At 33.3% G+C, this 26,914-nt stretch overlaps 1 protein-coding gene and 1 pseudogene across 2 annotated transcripts; both read right to left on the reverse strand.

The window, feature by feature from the left end:
• Positions 1–894: 894 nt before the first annotated feature.
• Positions 895–6,871, reverse strand: LOC114756932 (protein phosphatase 1 regulatory inhibitor subunit PPP1R8 homolog). Of its 2 annotated transcripts, XM_028945902.1 has the most exons (4): positions 6,571–6,870; positions 4,479–4,581; positions 2,431–2,986; positions 895–1,952 (listed from the first exon to the last, which is right to left on the reverse strand). In XM_028945902.1, exons 3-4 carry the CDS (start codon positions 2,928–2,930, stop codon positions 1,130–1,132), a joined length of 1,323 nt encoding a protein of 440 aa, XP_028801735.1. In that variant the 5' UTR covers positions 2,931–2,986; positions 4,479–4,581; positions 6,571–6,870; the 3' UTR covers positions 895–1,129. The 2 variants fall into 2 exon arrangements, with proteins under 2 accessions (XP_028801735.1, XP_028801734.1); XM_028945901.1 differs by lacking the exon at positions 4,479–4,581 and having other exon boundaries at positions 6,571–6,871.
• LOC114756913 ((-)-germacrene D synthase-like) overlaps positions 6,567–26,914 on the reverse strand; it is a 30,733-nt pseudogene continuing 10,385 nt past the window's right edge.

The following is a 26,914-nucleotide window of genomic DNA, read 5'->3' on the forward strand; positions in this document are numbered from 1 at the left end:
CTGGGTAAAAACAAAGGGAAATTAATACCCCGGTCCTCATACTTTTACCTCATTTCAAACAAGGTCTTTGAAATTATTTTTCTTTTTATTAGATCCTTAAGAAGTAAGAACTAGCAGAGTTATTGCTGCCAAATTAATGAAGTGGATGGTGACTTTGCATCCATGTGACTAAATGAGTTCATATGTAGACTTTAACTAGAATCTTTTATTTTGAGATGCATCTTCAATCTTGGACCAATAGAAAAGTTTAAGGGGACAAGGAGGAAGAAGATGGTAGTGAGGTGAGGTGAAGTGAATATGTTCAACACACAGCCAGTAGAGGTCAAAGAATTGGGAGCAGTGAGGTTAGGGATGGGGAGAGCAGTGGTGGTAGGCAGTGACAGGCGGCACGCCTGTCACTTATGGGCATTCTGGTGGTCGCCCAAGAGCTTGGGAATTGTAGAACTTGTAGGGGTAGTAGCGACATTGAAAAAAAGCGTTGCAAAGCGAGTGTGGTTTGCAGCTCTTCTAGATCCAAAATACATCGTGTTTACTCTACAGCACAAAATCTTCATTTTCGATTTACTTTTGGTTTGAAAAATAAATCATCTAATGATTAGCACCATTATTACTTATAAAGGTTTCAATGCATCTTCAAGAATCATGATGTTTGCTGGATTTGGATAGCTAATAAAATTTGAAAAGTGGAAAACCCAACAGAAAAGAGTGAGAAGCAGAATCATAATGCAGGAAGAAAGATCCAAAGCTCACATACACATAGCCAGGTGGATCCACCTCATCAAGCTATCAACCGCCTCACTCATTATAAACATAACTCTGTTAAGTTCTGAATGACCCAATAAAAAAGAAAATAATATTAAGGACCGCATTCAAAATGAGGTAAAATGTTTTCCCTAAAGATAATATCAACACACCATTTTACCATGAAACCCAGATCTTTCTGTATTAGAGTTGATGGAGAATGCAGGGGGAAACAAAAATGTGGATGCATTACAACAATTAAACCACAAAACAAAAGAAGCATATAATGCAATTTCCAGTGTCTTTTCAGCTCCTCGTCATCTTGTGAAACTCCGTTACAGAACAAACACAAGTCTATTCCATAATTAGGTCTCAAGGGGTTAACTAGTCACCCAAACAAATCGTCATCATCATCATTGTCTCCATCAACACTACCCAGATTATTGTCAGGTTTTCCGCTGAAGGTATTACCTTCCTCAACCTTAGCTGGAGGAGCTCCCTCACCAGTACTGACAGATGCGTAGGCCCAGGAAGATCCAACTTTGGCAGAAAATGATTCTCCATAAAGGTCGTCATAGATCCCACCTTTCTGTGTAGTTTTAACCTTTTTCAAGACTTCTTGCAGTTTATCGGTCACCCCTTTCTGGGATGAATCAGCTTCCTTTACAGCGGACTGCTCTTTTCCCCTAGGTATTACTGTGATCTGTACAAGGGATTCATATTTCCCAACAAGACTTCCTTCTTTAACTCCCACTGGACCAGGTTCTGTTTCTACATCTGCACCGTCTGAAACCCCAACAACCTCAACTAATTCTCCCCCTAATTGGTCCCTGAAGGCGACTCTCATCTTCCTGATTCTCTTAGAAGCTCGGTCTGATTGATGGTTGTCATTTTGTCTGCTCACTGATTTTCCAGACTCGACGGTTCTAGACCCTTGAATGACTTTGCCAAGGCCATAACGATTTATAAGTGTGTTGTATGCAACCACAGCTTCTTCATCAGAGGGATCAGGAGGGGGAGGTAAATTAATCTCCGCGGGCGGTGGAGGACGAGGAAACAAAGCTGCATCATTCTTTCTTAATATGTAAGTTCTTGTTGATGCAGCAAATCGCAGAGATTGTCCCACTTCAAGCTCAACCGGTGAATCCTTAGTCAATCGCTCATTAGCAACAAATGTACCATGAGCAGATCCTAAATCAATTACATATACGCTGGAGAAGGAACAAAAAAGTTTTTAAATACAATATGGATCATGAGATCAATTTCACAAAACTTGAATTACATTTCAAAAAAAAAAAAAAATGTATACACCCATCTGCCATTCTGCCTCTTTCATTCAGGCAAATGATAGAGGGTTTATTTCCCCTTGGAGGGTCCCATGTGGCTCAACAGATCAACCACTTAACCCTATTATTTAAATTGAAAAAAAAAATGCAACTATAACTAAGTACTCCTGTAACTCCTGAGTTCATCATAGGCCTTAGCCATGATCAGAACACCAATTCAACAATGCCAAACCAACAAATAGTCATGCACATGCTATGATAGCACGAGTTGGGGTGATTCATTTGGTTTACATGTCAAATATAATCAGAAGAATACTCAAAAAGGCAATTGATAGTGGTGATTATCCAAAAATATAGTTAATCAAATCTAGTAATACCAAGAATGTGCAAAAAACGAACTAACCTTCCATTCTTGTGAGGAATGACTGCTGCATGTTGACGAGAAACTGATTGATGATCAAGCACAAAATCACAAGTTTGGATTTGCCTCCCAAATAAGTGCCTCCGCCTGTCCAGATTGATTCGATCCAATACCTGGCCATCCTTCAAAACTTCTAGATAATAAACACCTGGGCGAGGCTCAATTGCCCAATCTGGGGGCTGCCATGTTGATTGTCCTCCACCCACTTGTGTTGCCTGCTGAGTCTGCCCCAACAATGGAGCTGCCTCTAATCCTGCAGCTCCATGAGAAGCATGATGCTGCTGTGCCCCTTGTTGTGGCTGTTGTTGATGCTGGGCTTGATGGAAAGAAGTTTGAGGTTGTGAAGACAAAGCAGAGGAGTGGCTGGCTAATTTAGTGCCTGGCTGAGCACTAGGTTTTGAAGATGCATTGGCTGAAACAGAAAATGGTTCCAAGCTTTGAGCTTTCTTAAATCTATCAAGACCAGCTGCTCTTCCATACATTCTCTACAAGTCCACAGCCAATCGATGAGCTCCTATAGTACCATCTATCAAATGATCTACATCAGACACAATGATACAAAGAAACAAGCTGTTTTAATTGTTTGCTCCATGTACAGTTCATGTCATAAAACTCTTTTTATAGATAACCCCCCCCCCTAATATAAAGAAGAAGAAAAATGCATTCGAAACATTTTCAAATCAAACAGGGAATCAAGAAACTGCAAAGAAAAGAAAACATGAAATTTTTTTAAATAAAAAGGGGTAATCAGCAACAAAAACAGAAACAAATAAAATAAAAAATATATTCATTGAACAGCAAAATCAGCACACTAATTTAATGGATACCAATAGACCGATTAAAGCCTAATCTCTATGCCATAATTCTAAAGACTGGAAATCCCAGCGAGACAAAGCAAGTAAGCTACCAAAAGGCTTTACAGTTAAGAAATGGTGAGGGAATTAAAACTCACACTACTAAGCAAAAAGAGCATAATTTAGTGATAGCTAGAAAGCGGGTTTGAGATTCATAAGAACGAGGATTTCAGAAAAATGGCTCTATACAGTCTTTACAAAAAATCAAAAAGCACCAAAGGCAATAAAGCTGGAAGCCGAGGTAGTAGCGGCTCCAGGACCATAAGATGTTTCCATCTTTCTGAGATGGGTAGGGCAAAGCAAAGACCTTCAGTTCTCTCTCCTAGAGAGCTGCAAAATATGATTTTTTTTTTTTTAATTTTCCTAGGTGGAGAAATATATTTTTTTCTCAACAAAAAAAAATAAAAATTCCCACGTTATTTTTTCTTTAGATCATCAATTTTATTCATAGAACAATCTTTTTCCTTAATTCACTGCATTTCTCTTCTACGAAAAGTAATTTGATATGACCCTCTCCCAAACAAAGTTGATAACAAGACTTAAACTAGAAATAGATAACAGAGAGTGGGAAGAACTTTAAACTGATAATCATATTACTGCATAACTAAGTCAGATTACAAGGGCTAAGGTGATTTAAGATGAACATATCACCCTTACACTCAAATACATGAACAACTCTAATTAACAGTTACAAACTATAAAACAGAACAGGGTTGCCAAATTTTTGAGAAGTTGGCACTCTCCAACCCATGGCCAAAGCCACACTTCAAAATTCTTCTCTCCCCTTTCTCTCTCCCCAGAAGAAGGATTTAAAGACTCAAAAGGTGACTAGCACAGCCCCCAACATAACCCCATAACCCTAGCTAACAGCAAGCCTAGTCCTCTCTGTCTTTCTTCAAAACAGGATTTTCCAAGTCAATACTCTAACCAAAAAGAGGTGACTTTTCCTTTTCATGTATTTCCTTAACTTTCCTTTTGTACGTCTGAGCAGCAAAAAGCAATCCTAACATAATTTGAGCAAGTAAATTAAGTTCAAATGATTTATTATTGATTAAGCCAAGGTTATGAAACTACTATATTGGTTTCAAGATCGGATTATCAACACTGAGGAGATTAAATCATTTTGTTTCCTATAGGGAAAGTCACGCGCATTTTGCCTTTGAAAATGTAATATACCTTTACTAATGAATTGGAATAAGAGAGATTCGCTTGAGCATGTACTTAACCCACGACTCTGATGCTCCAGAGGAGTTGAATGCCAATTGAGACCAATTTTCACCTGGTTTGAATTTCCCAAGTCAATGGCAGATTTACAGGTTACTACTGAATTACAAATACGGCCTTGGAAGTTCGAGAATGATGGTATCAAAACCTCATTAAATAGATCATTTACTTATGTCAAGGCTGCCATTAAATTAATTAACGCTGTCAGAGCCTATGAGGAACAACAGATTTTAAAGCTGATGGAAAGAATTTTGCTATTTTTGCCAGTACTAGTACTTCAGAAGTTATGTACGGGGAGACCTTTAGGGCGGAATTACTCAACATCATTACTCCTGGACCTGAGTTACTACCAGAAGAACATTTTTCACACCTCTTGATATCATGGTGATTGAATTTTGTGCAGATAAAGGAAAAATAGAAAATGGGGCTTGCAAAGGGATGAAGGAAAGCAGTAATCAGTATGTTAGCTTGTTATATGAAAATGTTAAAACTGTTGATCCAAAGGACCATGTTCATGATAAGGAACAAGTCTTGGCATCCCTACAGGTAGAAAAACAATCAAACTGGGTGTTGGTAGTGCAGTATTTTGCAAACTTCAACGCATTGACAACAACTGCAATTGGTCCATATAATCTTGTTCACGTTTGGATGCAATGCCCCCCATCTGTGCTGAACTTGAAAGGTTTTTATCTTGATGGTCCTTTTGATGAAACTGCATCTCTAGGACAAGCTAAAATCAATTTTCTGAGAACAAACATCTCAGACCTTGCTGGCATATGGGTTCCTCTTGAAGAGGAGTTTGCTTTGGGAAGTCAATCAAAGCTGCACTTCAAAATTTTATTGCACAGCACGAGAGGGTACTGTTAAAATGGAGAAAGAAGTAGGAAGAAGGTATGTAATTATGTGTATAACTTCATATACGAGTCAAACGTTTGTTTCTCTTTCTATATTAACAATATTCATTTTGGCTTATCATTTCCTTTTGAAAAAGTTGTAGATTAATTTGTCAGCTCCTCAGACAAATTCAGCCTTTCAGAAACTCTGTGGGCACCCTCATGAAGAATTTCTTATCAAAGATTTCACCTGCTGTTTTTTTTTAAAAATTTAATTTTCACTTCCTTTTTGTTATCAATGATCTCTTATCCATGATTTTCACCTGCTAGTTGAGAAGAAAAATGGCCATGAAGGTCGGCTTTAGTTTATTTGAATTTCAAAGCTGAAATTCATGGCTTACCTTAGAGTAAATTAATAACATGGTCCCTTACTTGCATGTTTATTTCAAAGCTGAAATCCATGGCTTACCTTAGAGTAAATTAATAACATGGTCCCATACTTGCATGTTTAATCAACTTTAGTCCTTGAAATTAGAAAATACGTAAATCAATCCTTAAAAATAACAGTCTTGTTACAAGTTAGTAATTTTGGCATCCTCAGTCTCTTGATAAAAGCATTAAGTACAATGAGTTTGGTTATTTTTAATGACTAACACGTCCATTCAGCAATGTTGCCACTGTTTTATTCAGGGCCGGCTTTTTCTTTCAGCAAGAATTAAGGTCAATACCACTTTGAAACATTAAACGGACAACTATGTTCCAGTTTAGTTCAATATACCATGTATTCTATCTTGAAAGTCTGAGATACAATACCTGTAAGAGCTTACTTTTAAAGTATCGGTGTTTCATGAATTTTATCTAGGATATCCAGGTTCTCCTTGCCACATACTAACTTGATTATCTGAATGTTATCCTTACTATATATACATATACGTATATATCTCTACGTTTACATTATTTTCCCAGAAGCGATCTATCCAAGAATTTAGGCAGCCAGATGCATAAAAAAACACACGAAATAAAGCTAAAAAGGAAAAGAAACAACTTCATAGTGTGCTTCAAAAAGAACAGAGAAAATTCTAAAACACTGAGACACCCACCCACTAGCAATCTACTGCTACTGCTTGCCTTAAAATCAGATTCAGACTACCCACACAGAGAAAGCAATCACAAACGAGGGAGAAGAAAATGAGAGCAGAAGGAGGACTCACCCGGAGAGAACCAACGATGAACCCACGATGCCAACGACGGAGGCAACAGGAACAACAAGGGAAGTGGTTCTAAACAAGTAATAATGGAGGCAACGAGATTTAGGGTGACGGACAAAGCGACTATGATGAGGAAGCTGCGAAGTTAAAGGCAGACAATGGAAACACAGCGTCGATGGAGGACGAAGCAAAAGACGGCGTCGACAGAGGAAGTGGGAGAAAGTGACCGGAGCGAGGAATAGGTCTCCCAGTTAGAAGAGATGGGGATTAGGGATTTGAGGCTTCCTTGAGTCTATGTCCTCCAAAGCAGAAAAGAATTCCCTAACAAGATGCTCCAAACAGGACAGGTCGAGTATGTCGCTGGTGTTTAATGGTAGAATCAATGGGTTGATGATTGATGGATACTAATAATTGGAGCTAATAAGTTCTAACGTTCATACATGCTCATATTTGAACGGAAAAATGAGAGAATATAAATTAGGAAAATACTTCAGGCAAAAAATAAATTAGGAAAATACTCAGGTTTATATGTATTATGTTAAGTTATCTCATCACATATGCACATGTATCATATTTTTTAAAAATAAACACAAGGTCCAGTCCTATTAAAACTTGACATAGTAGACATAAAAAAACTTGATGTAAGTATAACTTCCGGTTCTTAATATAAAAATTAGTTAACTAATATATTATTAAGAAAATTAGTTATATTATTTATAATAAATAAGTATTGTCTTTCTTTAAATACTTTTACTAATCATGTGCATTAACTATAACTACTATTTAAGAAATCTTTTAACATGTGTAACTACTATAAGGATTACTTTTAAAAAAATAATAAATATAAAAAACAAAATGAATTGGGGTCTTATAATTAAAATCAAATTAAATACTAATATAGTATTATCTTTTTTTTTTTTTTTTTGGCTAGCGAGGTAGTATTGTTTTATATATTAATATGGTGTTGAAATTTGGTATGCTTATTTAAAGTAATATTAATGTTTTTAATTGTTTCTATTGGTAAATATAAATTAGTTCGCAAGTTTTTATATAGAAGTGTTTGGATAAAATCAAACCATAATTTAAAAAAAAAGCTTTTGGAAAAAAAGTTATTTTTAAGAATAAATTTTGAAAAAAAAAAGATTTTGATGAAGTAAGATTGTTTAGATAGTTGTTATTAGAAACACTTTTTTTCATATACAAATTACTAAAAAGCAATTATATAAAAGGTAGATTTTAATTTATATTTTTATTTGAAGTAATAAATTTTTTAATAATATTTTTTATCAACATAATAAATAATATTAAAAATATAATTAATTAATGATTAATATTTGTGTGTATATCTATAAAATATAAGATTAAATATATTTTAAAAAAAGTGATTTTTTTTTCAAAAGAAAAATGTTATTTTACTTTAAAGATTTTAAACATGATATCCCATAATTTTTTTTACAAAATTGAATAAACATACATAAAAACAATTTATTAATTATATAAAGTCTAGTTTTTTTAACAACATAAAGTCTGAGATTAAATAATCAAGTGTCATAATTATTGTGAGGTTGCAATAATATACAACATTTGAGCATCTAGTTTTTTTAACAACATAATACATATAGAAAAAAAATGAAATAAAAAGGCGACAAGAAAGTGGAATAAAATGACAAAGAAAAGTAGAATGAGGAAGGATAAAATGTGAAGTTTCTTACTTTTGCTCAAGGGTATTTCTAGACACTCACCTTTGGCTTTACTTGGATACTGTAATAGTTATGCAATACCCACACATTCAATCTTTCAAAAGGTGAAAGTTTTTCTCTTAAGGTGAAACTATGATTTCACTGACCCAAAACCATAGGGGTGTTTAAATAAAACTAAACCGTGATTTAGAGAATAACTTCTGAGAAAAAAAATATTTTAAGAATAGATTTTGAAAGAATAGATTTTGTGAAAAAAGTGATTTTGATAAAATGAAAATGTTTGGATAATTGTTATTAAAATAACTTTTTCATGTACAAATTACTGAAATGGGCATAAATTAATATAATAATTACGTAATAGATAGATTTTAATTTTAATTTTTATTTGAAATAACATATTTTTCCAACATAATAAATAATATATGAAAAAATATAGTTAATTGATAATTATTATATGTATGTATATTTATAAAATATAATATTAAATATGTTTTTAGAAAAATGATTGTTTTACTTTAAAATTTTCAAGTATGAAATCCCATAATATTTTTTCAAAAATTTAATAAACATATGTAAGAACAATTTATTAGTTATGTAATCAATTAATAATTAATGTGTATAAAATTATAAGATTAATAAGTATATTTTTAGAAATTAAATAAACATATTGTATCCTTTTGCTTTGCTTTCAAACCTCAAGGATATTTTTGTCCACATCTAGTTGCCCTCCTTTCAACATCCCAAAAGCAAAAAATTTTCACTTTTCTAAAAACTTTGGTTTCCAGCCTCAAACCGTGGTTTGAAGCAAAAAATTAATTTTCTAAAAATATATAAATGTTTGGATGATTTTGAAGTGAAACAATGGTTTAAGCTCTAAAAGAGTTGTAAAGTTATCAAATGCCTCCAAAATATTTTAAGTCATTGAAATTTACTCTGCTGGTCTTGTAAGCTAAAGATGGTTTTAAATTTTAAGAACAAAGAACAAGAAACATTGATTTTAAATTTTAGGAATAAAAAAATTGCAAGGACATAGTTTTAAATTTTAAGAACAAGAAACATTGATTTTAAATTTTTAGGAATAAAAAAATAGCAAGGACTAAAAAATAATTAAAGTATTTTGGAGTAGTGTCATATACTTTTAAATTTTGGAAGTTCTCTAAACCAAGCCTACAAGACGTCAAAAGGATGGTCAAAATGCGCAAAAGAGATTCCTCAAGAGCTTGTTGACAAAATCCTCTCAAGCATTGACAGTAACAATTGACCTCTGAACGCAATTTAAAGGATCGATCATAAGAAAGCAAATATTAGTAAATTGAGGCACACGTTAGCTCCAAACTCAAAGTTGACAAATGTCCAAACTCTTGTGCATAAATCTTTCTGCAAAATATGAATCAGGGCATGTTGGAGATGCCTTTCCAAGTAATTTATAGGCAATATACAGAAAGATTTAGTAAATATCCTAAAGATTATTTTCTCACATGCTTGAAAGAAACATTAGCAAAGACATAATTTACAATCAAAGGTGAAAACCGATTTGGCTGACACAGTCAAGCAAGGTAAACAAACTTCGATGCAGTTTCTAAAGAGTTTTGCTTCTAAATTCTACAATATAAACATGATATATGAAGAAAAATCATTGAAGAATCAATAGTGTGATGATGACCAATAAGAAACAACCGCATTTGTTTCCTTTTATTGTATCATTATTGTATCTAGTTCTTGTTAAATAATGATGATAATAAATGATTTGCTTATAAGCGAAAGATTTAAAGAATTTAAACTTGAAACGCTGAACATATAAATGGATCTGTTATACATATAAATACACGTAAATGGATTCGCTTATAAGGGACCATTAAAAGAGTTTCTTGTTATTTCACAATGAGGATTTATTATTGCTTAACAAAGACTTGTTATTAACAATTATTTACTTTTTAATTTAAATTTCTCTATTTTTTAATATTTTTTTCTTGGGATAAAGGTGCACTCAGCACCCCAATCTTTTTTTACAGGAGCACCCTAATCTTTTTAGTAGTGTAATTTTACCCACTATCTTTTTTCTTTGATGCAATTTTATCCATTTCTAACGACCTTCTAAATGCCTGTTAACATGTAAGCAATTTGTTGTAGAAAAAAAATCCACACAGGCATTTGAAAGACACATAATATCTGATTGAATTAAAGCTTTAGTTTATTTATTTACTCAGTTTAAGAAAAAAGGAATTGAAGTTAAGAAGAGTAGCAGCAAAAGAAACAAACCCTAAAGCGAATCGCAAATTGCAACAGCGGAGGTCGTGAGGAAGACGGTGAATAAAAAATCTCCATTGCTAAGATAGAATCGACTTTACTTGTGGCTTGTTTCAATTGAATGTTTGATGGGTGAATCAAACTCATCTTCAACAGCATCAAGTAGAAGACAGGTTAGAAAACAAAAGTAAAATTTCCAACCAAGTTGTTATCTTTCCAAACCAAGACAACTTTCCTTGCAGGCTTGCACGATTTGTTGCCTTCTCCTTCTCTAGATGCTAACATTCCCAATCACAAAACACAAGTGGGGTTACAATGCTTGCAAAGTGGGCGCACAGATATAGCTCGGTTTTTTTTTTCCTTGTATCTCTATGTAAATTAATAAATTACTATTATTATTATCTGGCAATTTTCATCCTTGTAAGCCGCATGATCTCTTGCTGAGGTGGACTTCTTTTTAAAAAAACATGTTTGTATTAACAGACGTTAGAGGACCGTTAGGAATGCGTAAAATTGCACCCAAAAAAAAGATGGTGGGTAAAATTGAACTATAAAAAAGATTTGGGTGTTGGGTGCTCCTTAAAAAAAAAGATTGGGGTATTGGGTGCCCATTTATCCTAATATAAATAGCTTTTCAATACTTATAATTTTTCATACGAGATTTGTCATTAGTAACTAAATTGTGAAAATAATAGTAATTTCTAATAAAACTTAAATTAATGTGAATAGTTTTTAAATACTTATTATTTTTCATAGTAAATTTGTCATTGCTAACTAAATTATGAAAATAATATCAATTTTTTAAAATAAAACTTAAGTTAGTATAAATAGTTTTTCCACACTTATTATTTTTTATATTAGATTTGTTATTGATGACTAAATTGTGAAAATAATGCCAACTTTTGATACAGCTTAAATTAATGTAAATAGTTTTTAACACTTGTTATTTCCTATACTAGACTTGTCATTAGCAACTAAGTTATAAAAATAATATTAATTTCTGCTCTAAATTAAGTTATTAGGAATAACTTTTCAACACTTGTTATTTCTCATGTTAGACTTGTTATTGACAACTAAATTGTGGAAATAATGTCAGTTTCTGTTAAACCATAAAGAGATTTTTGTTAATCTACAGACCATGTATGACAGGTGGAATAGACTTGGATTCTAGATTGTTTTAGAGAAAGAGACGAACTAGGCTCTCTGATACCATGTTGATCGAACAACCCAGTTTCCAACCTCTAAACACACCATACGAAGTAAAGGGAATCTTTCATTAATTAAAGAGAGAACAATGCAAAGCACTGTACATCCACCATAAAGAGATTTTTTTTTAATCTATAGATCATGTATGATAGGTGGAATAGGCTTTGATTCTGGATTGTTTTAGAGAAAGAGACAAACCAGGCTCTCTGATACCATGTTGATCGAACAACTCAGTTTCCAACCTCTAAACGCACTATACAAAGTAAAAGGAATCTTTCATTAACTAAAGAGAGAACAATACAAAGCACTGTACATCTATTGGATCTTAACCTACACATTATAGCCTAACACTTATTTATAAGTTACAAACCCAAGTCATATAAAGCATACAACAAGAAAGCGAACAAGAATCGTAACAAAAATAAACAAACTACAAAACGGCATCCTCTACAAAACTATTTACAACACCCCATATTTCTTACATGTTCCTCTATTTTACTAAGAAAATCATTCTTAAAACTAGAACCCATCCCATAGTTGCTCTCACTCTTTCAAAACCATATATGTATCAACCTAAAATATTAAATAAAAATCAAACTCAAGCCAAGTTGTTTTTGTCTTCATATCAACTCCTCATTCAAATTACTGTGTTATGAATAGTACTGCCTTATGCACTGTCCCGGCTCATTTTGGGCTTTGTGCATTTTCATTTGTTTTAGGGCTACATGCTTTCTCATTAAGTTGTCATTGTCAGATTTAAATTTCAAATTTTACAATTCCCTCCATTTTAATTGATTTATCACTCCTTTTGTTCTACCTCTTTCATTTTCTATGTGCATTTCGTTTTTTCCATCTTGAGGCCTCTCCACCCTTTCTTCTTTTTTCTTCATCTCTGTCTTATTTCTAATTGCGAAGAGATGGTCGGATGGCATCTCTGCTCTCCCTGACAACAATAGCATGACCGGCTGTCCTACCCTCGTGTACTTGACATCTCGACCATGTAGCCTGAAAAGCAATAGATTGAGTGGCCGTGCTACAAGTATATCTCATCTAGATAAATTCAAGCAAGCCTATCCTTGATCAAGTCTATCCATCCACCAAGCTAAGTTTTGTTTCTCTGTTGCTAAATGCTAACCATGGGCAAGCAATATGAAAGACTTGATCAAGTCTATCCTCTAATGGAGGTATGGAGAGCGATTGTTAGGGTTGATAGTTTTTCCTAGGACAGGTTTAAACCTATATGATCATGATTGTGGGTACCTAAAGAAGCTAATATTGCTAGATATGATAGTGTATGATGAGGATGTAATTAAGTTGTGGTATTTCATATTGTTTGCCCATGGTTAGCAACAGAGAAACCTTCACTTTTGGTATTTCATATCCTATGAAGTGGGGATGATGCTCTGTTTGGATGGTAGTGCATGTATATATGCGTGTGTGTGTAAGAAACCCTCTATAATACCCAATTTTAGTCTTGACAGACCATTGATAATCTATTATTGTTTGTTTTTCGCAGGAGAATAATCACTGACCAACTACACTTTAGCAAATAAAGTGTTTGAGAGTCCAATGTTTTATGATGTTATTCACTATAGGAGGGAACTGATGAGGGGTGGATGAAGGTCTTAAAGCTGTCTGTGTGCTGGAGTATAGTAGTTGTGGTGTTTAGTTGTTGAAGTTTGAAGGGACTTCCTATTTTGTGTGCTGATGCATAACTATGTCATGTCTATTTTGTTAGTTTAGAGTTAAATATGAAGTATATATGTGTATTCAGGCGTGTTTAACTTCGTGGACATTTGTGTATGTTTTCATTGAGCAGGTATGCTCTTATGTTGCCCATATAAATATGGATGCAAATATTTTATGAAATAGTGATATTATGTCCCTTTTCAGATCTTTGGTTAGCTGAATTTTTCCACCAATAGTTATGATATATACGTTTGTTAACTAGTGAGATTGAAGTCATCTAGATATAGTAGATACGTGGCTTTGAGAAGGCTGATGCACAATGTTTGGATCCTAATCATTAAAATTTAGTGTACTTTTTTGGAGATCAAGAAGGTGTAGGAAGTGTGTGGGAAAGGCATATCTGGTAGCATTCAGTAATCATTGTTTGAAGGATTATTCATTTAAAGTTAGTATTTAGCCCGTCTTTTTCAATTCATTGAAAGTGTCAAATTGTGTCCTATATCAAAATATTAAAAAGTAAATTGATCTTATTTTCTAGGTCCAATAAAGGAAGGTAAGTTGCTTGCGTTATTTATATTTATTTATCTTTGTTTAAGTTGTAGCAAAAGGTGGAAAAAGCTTATTTTAGTTACAAGATAAGTTATGTTAGAAAAGCATGTATGCGAAGATAAAGTTGCAAGGAAATTAGAAAACTAATTTAAAGTTAGTTTTGTATTTGCCAATGTGCTAGTAGGGACAAATAAAATTAGATGTGAAATATGATTGTGTCTTAGGATTGGAAGTGAATTTTGATGCCACAGGCATTTACCAAATTAAGTTTGAAGATATATATTTATTGAACCATAGAAAATAGTCACTAACTGACTATCTAAATATTTAGCATATTTTATATTTAAATATAATTGAAGCAAAACTATCCATATTCTCCTGCGGTCTTTTTAATTAAATATAGGTATGATATAATCAAATGCAATTGTTACTATTATAGCTCATTTAATATGTTATGATCATATTCAACAGTGAAATTAGGTAAGGGTGGACTTAATAAAATTAGGTGACTTAATATCTGATGAGATTATTTTATTAAATAATATTATATGCCACAACTAAATACATCGCATTATATGAAGGAAATCATTACTTATATTGATTAATGTTGTATCATTATCTTATTAATTGGAGATATATTATGTAGAACGTTGGATATAAACTTCATATCATCATTAGTTATAACTTTTACATTAGATTTAACGATCATGAAAGTTATTATACAATAGTTGTTGTGTTCTTTAGTTGAAAAAGACATACAAAAGTATGGTTGTGCATGCAAGGAACAAGGAATGACTAACTATTGTAAATTACCAACTATGATAAAAGACTCTTGTTGGTTTAGTTACTGTATGTTTTTGTGCCAGTCCTTTTGATTTTACCATGATATTGAGCAGTGTGAAGGCATGGTCATCATTGTGGTTCATAGTCTGCAAAGAGATGCTATTTTTAGGCAAGTTATCATTGTATTGTGGATCATTGATCAGAAACTCAGCTTAAAGATATTATTCTGGAACAAAATGTTACCTTCATCCATGCATCTTGAGTTGTGTGAAGAGGTAAGATTGTACTAAGATGCCAACAAAATGTTCAATGTTTTCATATCGTGGACTTAGGATGTGGTAGTTGATGCACCTTCAAATCGATAGTCTGAGTAACAAGCTCAGTAGGAAGTTTGATTAGTCACATGATAGTTCTAGAGATTTTTGACACTTTTCTTAATTGACCATTGTGTTAGCAATCAAGATAGAAGCTCTGTGTCCACCAGATAAATGATGGATTACACTAATATTTGGAATGTCAGATCAAGATGTGGCATCTGTAATTGATATGCTTAATTTTATGAAAATGTTATCTAACTTAAGGAGCAGCTACGACATCCATTCCATAGAAGTATGAAATTTCTAATGTAAGAATGAGTTTATTAGTTAAATATACACAGAGACGCACATGCATGAAATGAAGCAAATTGAAACACTAAATAACAGAACTTGATGAATCAACATATATGTAGGTAGAGAAAGTAGGCTAAGTTACTTAGACTTGGCTACAACTTAATGGCATGCACAGTGACTATCATACATACAATGCCCTGTTTTTTAATATCTGTACAACATACTATTGGAGCAGGAAAGTGGAGGAGACCTATGTGATATGCAAATGTGCGTATGTAATCTGATGGTCGGTATTGTGTTATCATTGAGTAGAGGCAATAAAAAACTTTGTTGTAGGCATAATTAGTAGGATAAAGTTTGTATAAGTAGGTAAAACCTGAGTCCATGAGCTAGATTTAGATATCTATGATTTCAAAGCTGTAGTTATGATAGTATGCTAGCAACAATTCAGCTTCTAAGTTCCCATAATTTTTCAAACTCAGAGTACTATATATAGATATCAAGAGTTGGGTGGTTTCAATGTGCGGATTAAGAAAACTATATACAGAGGCAAAAATTTAAAGAAAAAAACCTATGAAATCTCAATTTAGTGGAAGCACAATCATAATTTTTTTTATTTGAGTTTCCTTCGTTTTTCATTGTAGTAGTATGGTAGATTTTTCTAGCTGTTAAATGTTACTGTTTCTCAAGTTGAACAGCACAATAAGCTTTGGTTGGATTGTATTATTGTGATGTTAGTGATGGTAGTCAAATGGTATAATGAAAAGTTCCTTCTATAGTCAATTATAAATCTACTAGAGTTGACTATTTATTGTTTCTAAACCATGTTAGTATCATGATGGATGAAAAAAAATCTACTATGCTTCATCTTAGCTGATTAGTGAAATGAATATTACTGCATTATGTTTCTCTGTCATCTTCAACCTGAAGCATCAGATGAGGATTCACACAAGCTTCAATTTTGAGATGGATGAAATTTTTATTCATGAGACCTATCCACATACTTGGGAGATTTTTATTCGTGAGGGTTCACACAAGCATGCTATTGATTCTTTTTTATGCCCAAATCAAACAGTGCGGGATATATTGGATACAAGGTTGTCACATCCTGACTTTTGGGTCTACAAGTGCCGGAATTAGTCTAAAACGGGTAGGCTACCAGACTCTTTTTGGCAGAGGTTCGAGAGATTCCTTAGAAGGACAGCAGGATTCTCATGGACTAAATCGCAAAAAAAAAGTTTTCTGAAACTAAGAAAAGAGGAAGTTAGAGACTCAAAAGAAGTCTCAAGGCCCAGGTATGAGAAATAGAGAAGATATAGGCCAAAGGTTATGTTGGAGGTCTCAATGATATGAACTTTGAGGTTAAGCCAAACCAGGGGTAAAATTATAATTTTATAAAGTTTTTGGCTAGTAAGGGCAAAAATGGAAATTATGCCTGAAAATCCCAGAAAAATCCTAGAAAATCGAAAATGCTAGGTTAAGGCCTGAACACTTCAAAAAATTTTCAGAAAAATGGGGATAAGGTTCAGAGGCCAGTATGAGGCTAAAAATGACAAAAATGTCCTTGGAAGGAATTTGTGGAATTCTCAGGTTTTTGACTGATTTTTAATATTACTAAAAATAAATTATTTAAAGTATAGGGAGGCCTCATATAATTGGAATAAAATGAGAAAAAATAATTGAGAAATTATCACAGGTTTTAAAAATAATTCTGCCCCCAGAAAGCGAAGAGGTTCGCTTTAATGGAATTTAAAGCCTATTTACATATTATCTGGGAAAAGTCAAAGTCAAATGTCTAGAAGTTGACTTTTGACTTAAGAAAAATTAGACAAATTTCCTGCGATGAATAAATAGTATTGGTACCTAGAGACAGGTTCTCAGAGTCATAGACTGGTAAAAAGAATTCAGTCAAGTTCACTCCGAAATAAATATGATTAATTATTTTAATTATTTTAATGAAATAACAAGGGAAGAGTATCACCCCCTCTTTGGGCATGTTATATAATGCCATGTGAATTTATTTGAGGTGAGAAAATGGTGCCACAATATGTCCCAGTGGTCCGGGGAAGGTCAGGATCTGAAAAAGTACCCTATATGGTGCAGAATGGCAAGATAGGTGGAGGAATACCTAAGGATGGTATTTTGCATGCATTTTATATTAATTTTCTTCCTATTTTAATGCCAAAATGATGAAGGAATATGGAGGAGACAAGTGTACGGTTAGATGGGAAAAGAAGGTATTATATGTATGGCTGGATGCAAGACACGTGTACGGTGGGATTAAAAGCATGTGGATTGATGATGTAAGTATGATGTCACCAAGATGATGTAAGCATGATGTCATAGGACACTTGTCACCATAAGATTAAAAGAGAAAATGGACGGTCCAAATCAAGCCACATATTTTTAAGATTAACGGCCGAGATTCAGTCTTGTTTTCTATAAATACCCCCTCCCCTCCCTTATTTTCATCCTAACCTCATGGAAACCTTAGGAAAGTTCTAGCAAAATGGTTTCTAGAGAGAGAAATAAGAGGGAGAAAGAAAGGCCAAGTGGACACATGCAAGATCAAGCTCTAAAACAAAGTATGTTCATGATTTTTGATGTAGTTTTCACTACCCTTGTTGTTGTTGAGTTTGGTTATAGATTTTAATAGTTTTTGGGAGCTTGAAACCCTTAGGAGGCATGCTGCATGAAATTGTTAAGTGTGAGGGAGTATGAAATTGATGTTAGAATAATGTTTAAAGGCTTGAAGGAAACACGAATCAAGTGGTTTTATGTTGAAATTGGTTGAATTTCATGATTATGTAACTTGAGGAAATGTTTCAGCCAAACCTGGTTCTTGTGCCTAGGATGTGATTTTGATGATTTTGATGCTTCCAATGTGTTTAAAATGAATAATTGTGTAGGGATAAGATGAAAGAATGAAGTTGGAAGAATTGGAATCAAAATTGGAAATTAAGTAATAGATTTCGGTTTTGGCCTAGGACCAAGGGAAGAAGCTGGATTTTGATGAATCTAAGCTCATATTTGTATTTCTTAGGCAAAATTGTGTAGGATTGGCCTAAGAGAATAATTTTTACAAAGCTAGAACACTACATTATAAATTAAGGAAAAAAAGGGATTAAATTTAAGGACATAAGTCTTTCATGTTGTGTAATTCTTGGTCCTAATGAGTAATGTGACCCTTGTGGCTGTGATTAGGACCTTAATGAACCCAAGAGAAGGTTTGGATATGGTTGAGCAAGCAACCTTAATGGTTAGAAGCAAAAAGGAGTAAGAAGAAAGCTTAAGGACACAAGATAGCAAATTTGACCTTACTCTTATTTGCTTGGTATTTGTTTGCATGTATGACATGTTTCTATATTATATGATTTTATGAACTCATGTATTGTGATTGTGAATGTATTTGAAATATGCCATAGGCATATGTGTTTTATGATAAATGCATGATAATTTCCAAGCATGTCATTATGTTATAAAGATGTTAAGTTGCAAGCATGTTATAAATACCAAGCTTGCTATGTATCTTTGGGTGGTTATTGTTTACTACTAAGAGTAGGGCTGAGCAAGCTACCCGTAACCCGGCCGCCCCGCCCGCAACCCGTAGAAATTGGGCCCGTTTGAGCCTGCCCAAAAAAAAAATAAACGGGCGGGCTTAAATGGGCGGGTTTAGGAATTAAATGGGTGGGCTATGGGCAAAGGCACGGGCTGCCCGTACCCGCCCGTTTAGACTTTTTTTTTCTCTTTTAAAAAATAAAAAAAAACTAGCTCTAACTTGTGAGGCTGAGAGGCGCCTCTTTCCTCTTTCTTGCGAACTCTCCCACTCTCCCCACTTTTATTCTGCTATGCCTCTGCCTCAGACTGAATCTCAGAAGCTTAGAGCCCTCAATAGTCAGCCCCTCACGCTGCCATTCACCTTTCGATCTCTCAGTCTCTCACGCACATGGCGTAGGTGATTAGATGCACAAGCAACGCGTTGCTCACTCAGTCTCAGCACCGACGTTCCACGGCGACTCTCGCCTTTTTGCCTTTGGGTCTTGCACGCTCAGTCTTGTTGGCATCTGAGCAATGAGCTCTCCTCTCTCATCACCTCCATGGTACTGTCCGTTGGGAGTCCTATCACTCTCCCTCGCCTCTCAGCCTCATCGACGGCGTCTCTCTCACCTCTTAGTCTCATCTCATCTGTCTATATTTCATTGCATTTCAGCTTCAAATCTTCCATTTATTTTACTCTTGTTAGCTCTTGCCTTTTGGGTCTGACATTTATGGGTAAGATTTGAGATCACTTTCGTTAGTTTAATGCTTGTATTTGCTTATATTTATATGTGATTGCTGCCTTGATGGTGAACACCGAACATTGGTTTCTATTTTAGTGAAAATTGGTTCTGTTTTAGAGAAAGTATTTTGATTTTTATGTCTTTTAAGCTGCAAAAGGTTCAGTAGGAATGGGAATATAAGATGAGATTTTCATGTCTTTACATTTGAGCAGGTTTCAGATTTTTATTTCTTAAACGGGTTCCCCATAACCCACATAAACCCGCCCAGTTAAACCAACCCAATTAACAACGGGCTTAAAATAGGTATCGACGGGTACGGGCTAGCCCGTACCCGTTCAAATTTAAACGGGCGGGCTACGGGTTAGGGACCGGGCAGCCCAACCCGCCCGTTGCTCTGCCCTAACTAAGAGTCTTCCAAATCTTACCCCTCCCTAACCAACCATTTAGGTCAAGTATGATGGACAATGATTGCATGAAGGAGACCATGAGAAGGAAGGAGAAGAAAGTGGAGAATTATTCATGTTAATGATTGAAGCTATTAGTTAATGTATAATTCTCCCATTGTCTAAATTATATATATGAATGCCAATGATGTAATATATTTGTTTAGAATGTTTATGGCATGAATGGAAAGGTATAAGAATGAATGAGAAAGGATAGGGCCAAGTTATGCATGCCAAAACAATAAAAAGAATTAAAGCAAGAATTTTCTAATGAATAAAACGTAGGTGCTGGAGCAGTCAACTTCTAGCTCCAGTTTGACTTACCAAATGTATGAGTTAAGCCATAAAACCTGGCAACATATTATAAACATCCTAAGCTTTAAAATGATAGGCAGATTACCTCAATTGAATGTGTACACTAAGAGATACGAATTTTCAAAATTGGACTAAAAATTTGGAATTTAATCAGTGAATAGTAACTCGAGAACTTATTGTAAATTTTCAATCTGCAGTCTTGTTTCTTGATCTGCTTGAACCATAATGCTTCTAAATGGTACTCTGAGGAGTTAAAAGTGGGATGTTTCAAAGGTTGTTTGTAAATCTGCTTCAATAATCTGTTAGAATCCCAAAATTAATTCACAATTTTATCATGTATTGCAAGGTACTGAGTGATTTACACAACTTAGGTATATATAGTTTGTGGATGACAAGAATTTTTATATAGCCATGTGATGAAACTTGATATATATTTTCTATACGTTCCCTTATTTTCTGTATGACATGGATTAGCAAATGAATTTTAATATAAAAGTAGCACATATACTTATTTTCAAATAAGGATTTTAGTTGATGCAAATGTGAGACTTATTTGGTTTGAAATGGCTATTGTTCCTATTTCATATCCATACTAATATACAGTTGAGCATTATACTCCTCCGGTCCTTAATATAGGACTTAATTCTTAAGTTAATTTTGGTCCTAAATATAAGACTTATTTTTTGTATTTATCAATTTTATCTAAATTACCCTTATGGATACTCCCTCAACCATAATCAAGTAAGTAAGAGAAGGAGGATATTAAGAAAGATAATTATGGTGTTTTACAAAAAATGTATCATATTTTTTATAATTAACTAACTCACCTAACTTTTTTAATTTAGTCAAATTAGTTAAATGTGTATTATATTAAGGACTAGAGGAGTAGTAAAAATAATGCAGTGCATTATATGTTTAGTTAGTATCCATGTAAACATGCACGTAAATAGCTAATATTCCTCAATTCATTATGAAGAAGTTGAACCACAGAATGTTGCTGACACTATAATACCATCCTCATTATCAAGTTTGGTAGGTCTCATATTAAGAACTAGAGGAGTAGTAAAAATAATGCAGTGCATTATATGTTTAGTTAGTATCCATGTAAACATGCATGTAAATAGCTAATATTCCTCAATTCATTATGAAGAAGTTGAAGCATAGAATGTTGTTGACACTATAATACCATCCTCATTATCAGGTTTGCTCTTATATTATTTATGCACATTTTATAATGTTTAGTAATTAGACTATTGTAATGGACATGTGTAAATGCTGTGAATTGATGAAGGTTTATTTTTGAGTTTCAATCCTTCAAGTGATACGGGTGTGACTTTCTGTATAGATTGCATGAGTTAGCAACAGAGTTGGAAGGGGAAGTATGTAGAATTCCAAGTCATTGTGAGCCTTTTTGTTGAAGAATTTTGAATCATGTGGTCTGCATATTAACTATTTTCTTATATTTTTTTGCTGAGGTATTTAATCTGGCAAGAGTGCTTTGATTGTGTTTTTTTTTAATAAAACTGAATAATTAGGACCATATGATACAAAAATTATATTTTTCGGTCAATTAATTTATTTCTAACCCAATAATTGGCATGTATATGATTTTTACTGTTACTAATTTGGATTGATTCATCATAGATGTTAAATAATGTTACGTAACTAATTGAGACATTTACATGCACTGAATTAGGTACTTTTGATTTTGAGTATGATTAATTTTGCAAAGGTGCTGTTGTCTCTTTCATGTTTTGGTGGAATTTTTTAATACTAAAGTTGTAGCCTTTATGGATAAGTAATGTAAAGGTTGTGAAAATATAAATTGCGTGACCTTGATTAGTAAATTAGTGGCAAGGTAAGGTTTTAAAAAATGTTTAACTTTTTTATTGACTTAATTTAGTTAGTTTAAATTTATTCATGCATTTTTACATTTTATTGTCATGGTGGATTTTTTTTATGGGAACAAAATTTAGCAATATTCATATTCTTTCTGATAGCATACCAGGAGGCGTTTAATATGAAGCTCATGAAGCCTAAATAGCACTCATTCAGTTACAGATCCAACAAGCCCTTCAGAGTATTCAAGGAATTTATAACTTGAGAATATTTACATGGAAGAGGATATGGATCATTCCTTGGATGATGACATCGACACATGCAAAGCTTGATGTGACATGTGGAAGGCCACCCTGAAAGCCATCATGGCATGTTAGTTATTGGAGTATGAACACTTGGACCTTGAGAAAGACAAGAGCTCGTTCTAAGAGTCCAAAAGGAGCATTTGAAGCCAATTCCTATGTTATTAAAGGTCCAACATAATTATATGTGCATAGAAGAGTCCATTGAAGAATAATCTTTTAAATTAGGGCCCAAATGCATTGTGTTATGGACCATGAGAGTTTCAGAATGTGATTAAACCATATTCAAGCCTAAATAGATGTCTAAAAGGCCCATACATGCTTATGGATGTAAATAGCATTTATAAAGATCTATTTGGAAAGTCCAAGAACATTCAAGAAGGTCAAGAAAGCATCATTATGAATTAATAATGATTTAAATTCGTTTTTTAAGTTTTCTTTTCTTTATTTGCTTTGAATAAGGCCTTTTGGTCAATGATTGTTTTAGAAGATTATGTTTTGATCTAATTTCCTATTTTCAAATAGCAGACTTGTACTTAAAGTTTAAGTTATTTTCTTTTATTTCTATGTAATAAATGGTGCCTCTCATAGTCAAATAATCATTAATGAGGTATCATCCTTAGCATTTATTTTTAAGATACTGATTCTAGAGTGTTCTATGGTTGCCTATATATAGGCTACGTTTTTTGTAATTGAAATTAGAGTGAAATGAATGAGAATTGAGTTTCTCTCTCTTTGTGTGAGCTTTGCTTGCATCCTTGTATTTTCATGAGAATACTTGACAGTATCAAGGGATTGATCAACCTTGTCATGTCTTTATGGCTAGGGTTGTAAGATACAGGTTCTCTTAAGATCTTACTTAGATCAATCATTTGTTCGTTACTTGATTCTAGCCGGTCCGTATGTCCCCTCATATTACTTTTCCGTTAATATTGATGAACTTTTTTGCCATAATAATTATTTATAAGTTTTTTTGCTTTCAATAATAATTTGAAAATGCAATGAGAAGTGTTTGTAGCTCATGTGAGATTAGTTTGTGATCTTTCATGAATATTTTTTTCGAAACAAGCGATGTATGGTCAAGCATTGTAGATAATACTTCCCGTGCATCACACGGGAGAGCACATGCTAGTTAAGATAAAAAGAATATGATTCATTGACACTGAAAGTTGGTCCAACATCTGTGTAACCATCATCTTTCGAAACCATGCCATTTTACTTGTGAGGAAGAGAAAGTGAAGAAATGGTGGCTTCATTGCCTACGCTAAAATTTGTTAACTGTGGGAGTTAGTAGTCAGGCTAAAACTTTGAATTAATTAATTGATATATATGCTATTTAGTTTAATTTAAAATTTTCTGTGTTGCCGTCTATGCTTGAGCTCTGACTTCACTGCTTGGAGATAGAGATGGTGTCGGCACAGTTCAACCATAGTGATGAAGATGGAGAGAGTAATAGTGGGGCATCATTGACAGAGAATGGAGGAACCGATGAATGAGGTATCATAGAAGAAGGAAGAGAAAGAAAGAGAGGGAGAGGAAGAGGAGGAGAAGCAGGAAAAACGAAAGGACAAGGACAATTTTTATTTTTTCACAAATAGGGGTATTTTGGTTTTTTTTTTAATATTTCATAATTAATATTTAAGACCTGCTTCTAATAAAAATTTTATGAATTGAATAACTCATTTCGCTATTTCATATTTTAGGGATTTTTTTGCTTTTTTTTTTAAATTTATGTGTTTTTTAAGCCATTTTGTATCGAAATGGATAATTCATCTAAATAAGTTTCAGCTTCTCAAACTGATTTTTTTTATTATAAAAATCAATTCAAACATAAATCATATTATTCTATTTAATTTTTGTAAAAATTGTATTAAAAAAAAATAACTTCTCCTACTATTAATTCAAAGTTTCAAACACATCCCAATTCAATTATAGATTTGTGAATCCAGGCATTTTCCCATATCGACTCTAATGCCTTTTGTTTTTTCCCAAAGCTGCCTCTGCCTTTTCTTCTCAAAGGCACTTATGCCAGCGGCCAAAACTCTGACAACAATGGTCCAACCTCCAATGACCGCTAGTGAATGAGGCTCTACCTGGTGACCGCTTTATTGTTTATTGTAGAAGTTTTGTTATGAATAGTATGAATTGTTAAATTGTACTACCTCCGGTCCTTAATATAAAATTCTGTTTGACTTTTATTTTGATCCTAAATATAAGATCCTAATCCACTTTGTCTCTCATATTTATACATTTTTTCTAAAGTAGTCCTTCTAACAATAATAGTTCTAATCTATACACTTGATTAGTAAGGATATTTTAGGAAAGACAACACATATTTATGACAAATAACTAACTTAACTTACTTTCTTAATCTCCTCAAATTAGTCAACTGGCTCTTATAATTGGGACCGGAGGTAGTACTTGCTAATTTCTAACATCACACCCGTGAAACATTAAGAAAAACACTTAAATACACAACATGACACACATTTATTTATTCCCGTTCAGAACCTCTTTTTTTTTTTCATCTTCTTTTCTCTTTTGTATTTCTAACAATTAGATTAACATATTTAAATATTTTAGATTTCAAATTTTTTTAAAAAATTATAAAAAAATTTAAAAAACATTTTGCACATTTGTAAACCTGTTTGTAATTAATTCTTTATTTATTTTTATAATTTAATAGTTTAATAACAATTTTAAAAAGATTTAAATCTAAACTTTTAAAATATTAATCTAATGATTAAAAAAAGAAGAGAAAAGAAAAGAAGAGGATGGAAAGGGAAGGGGTTCTGAACCGCATTTATTTATCATACATGTAAACTAACATATTAGAGCTCGTTTGGATCAATTGCATACCTCTGTACGAACTGTAATGCAATGGATTGCCATGTAATGACATGTAATACTCGTTACCATGAATCTGTTTGGTTTGATATCTAAGAATGTTGCAGAAAATTTAATTTTTATATTTAATCATATTAAAAATAGAATGTAATGACCAACATGTCCTTGTACAATTTCTTCCTTCCTCTTCCCCTTTCCTTCGATTTTCACCCATGGCAGAAGCAAGGTTCATACACAATCTCCCTTTTCTTTTAACAATCAACGTTCAAATGCAGCACCCCATAACATACAAATCAGATCCAAAACTCGAATCTGAAACAAAAACATAAAACTTGTTGATAGTAGGTGCGACCATGGAAGTAGGAGATGGAGATGTGGTCGTGAGTTTTTGGTGGTACTCGAATTTGAAGAGGCCGACACTTGTATTTTCAAAGAGACCGACATCAGAGACGATAGCTCTGCTAACATCGGAAGAGGAGGAGAGCGACGATGAATATGAGTGACGCTAGCAAGGGGTACCTTCATGGCTTCGAACTTGGGGGAGGAGGAGGGGCGTGATGTCGATGTGGATGCCAGCATGGTAGGGAAGGAGGGAGGGTGGAGGCAGAGATGAAGAAGCGGAAGGAAAGAGGAGGGAAGGATTTGATTTGAGCTATTTTGTGTCTTTTCATTTTAGATATTAAGGGTAAAAAAGATATTTAAAATATTATCATGGGTGGTAATACTCATTCTGTCATTCATAGGGGGTGAGGTATGAATAAGCATTACCAAATTTTTGGTAATCATTATTGTCATTGTAAACTCCATTACTTGACAAAAGAGCAACCAAACAACCTACTTATGGTAATGCAATTGTGATTACCATTGCATGTCTGCAATGTGGTTGAACCAAATGGGCCCTAAGTTATATGAGATCAATGTAGCAATGAAGGAAAACCTTCATAGTATGCTAGTAATAAAATGAAGACACGCTACATTTTGCTGGTAACAAATTACATTCTTTATTTTCAAAGAACCAAAGAAGGCATATAAATATATGAAACACGACTTTTGACCCATTTATTTATATTAATATTATTAATAATTATAAAAATAAAAATTATGAAAAATAATAAAATTTATGTTCATAGAACGTCTGGCATAACATGGATAATGAATAAATATGAGTCAAACATTCCAATTGCCATTACAAAAATTATTAGTATTTTTGTCATTCAAAGATATTTTTACTCTTTCACTTCCCCATTCGCATGTAAATTTCAAACGAAATGAAGATGAAATAAATAAAACAACATGATCTTTAGATTAATTTTACCAGCTCTATTCTTGCTTTTCACGTTTTATTCGACAAAGACGTATCACACAACACATTTAATCGAGCAAAAAAAAAAGAAAAACACTAACACAAGTAATACACATATCAAACATTTTAATTTATTGACTTCTCACACGCATGCACCACTTACTAAAGCCAAAGATTATAATAAGGCGCATTAATTTTAGCAAATTAAGGATGCTAATGAGTAAACCCTAACA

This window comes from Neltuma alba, unplaced genomic scaffold, assembly GCF_004799145.2.
Source record: "Neltuma alba isolate B1F8T4 unplaced genomic scaffold, ASM479914v2 tig00010544_pilon, whole genome shotgun sequence".
Lineage (NCBI taxonomy): Eukaryota > Viridiplantae > Streptophyta > Magnoliopsida > Fabales > Fabaceae > Neltuma > Neltuma alba.

What these genes read in the sequence shown, in the direction of transcription:
- LOC114756932 (XM_028945901.1), bottom strand. Translation starts at nt 2,930, where the DNA reads ATGTATGGAAGAGCAGCTGGTCTTGATAGATTTAAGAAAGCTCAAAGC. An exon ending in ATTCCTCACAAGAATGGAAG is followed by an intron (nt 1,953 to 2,430) that starts GTTAGTTCGTTT and finishes TTCCTTCTCCAG; the next exon opens with CGTATATGTAATTGATTTAG.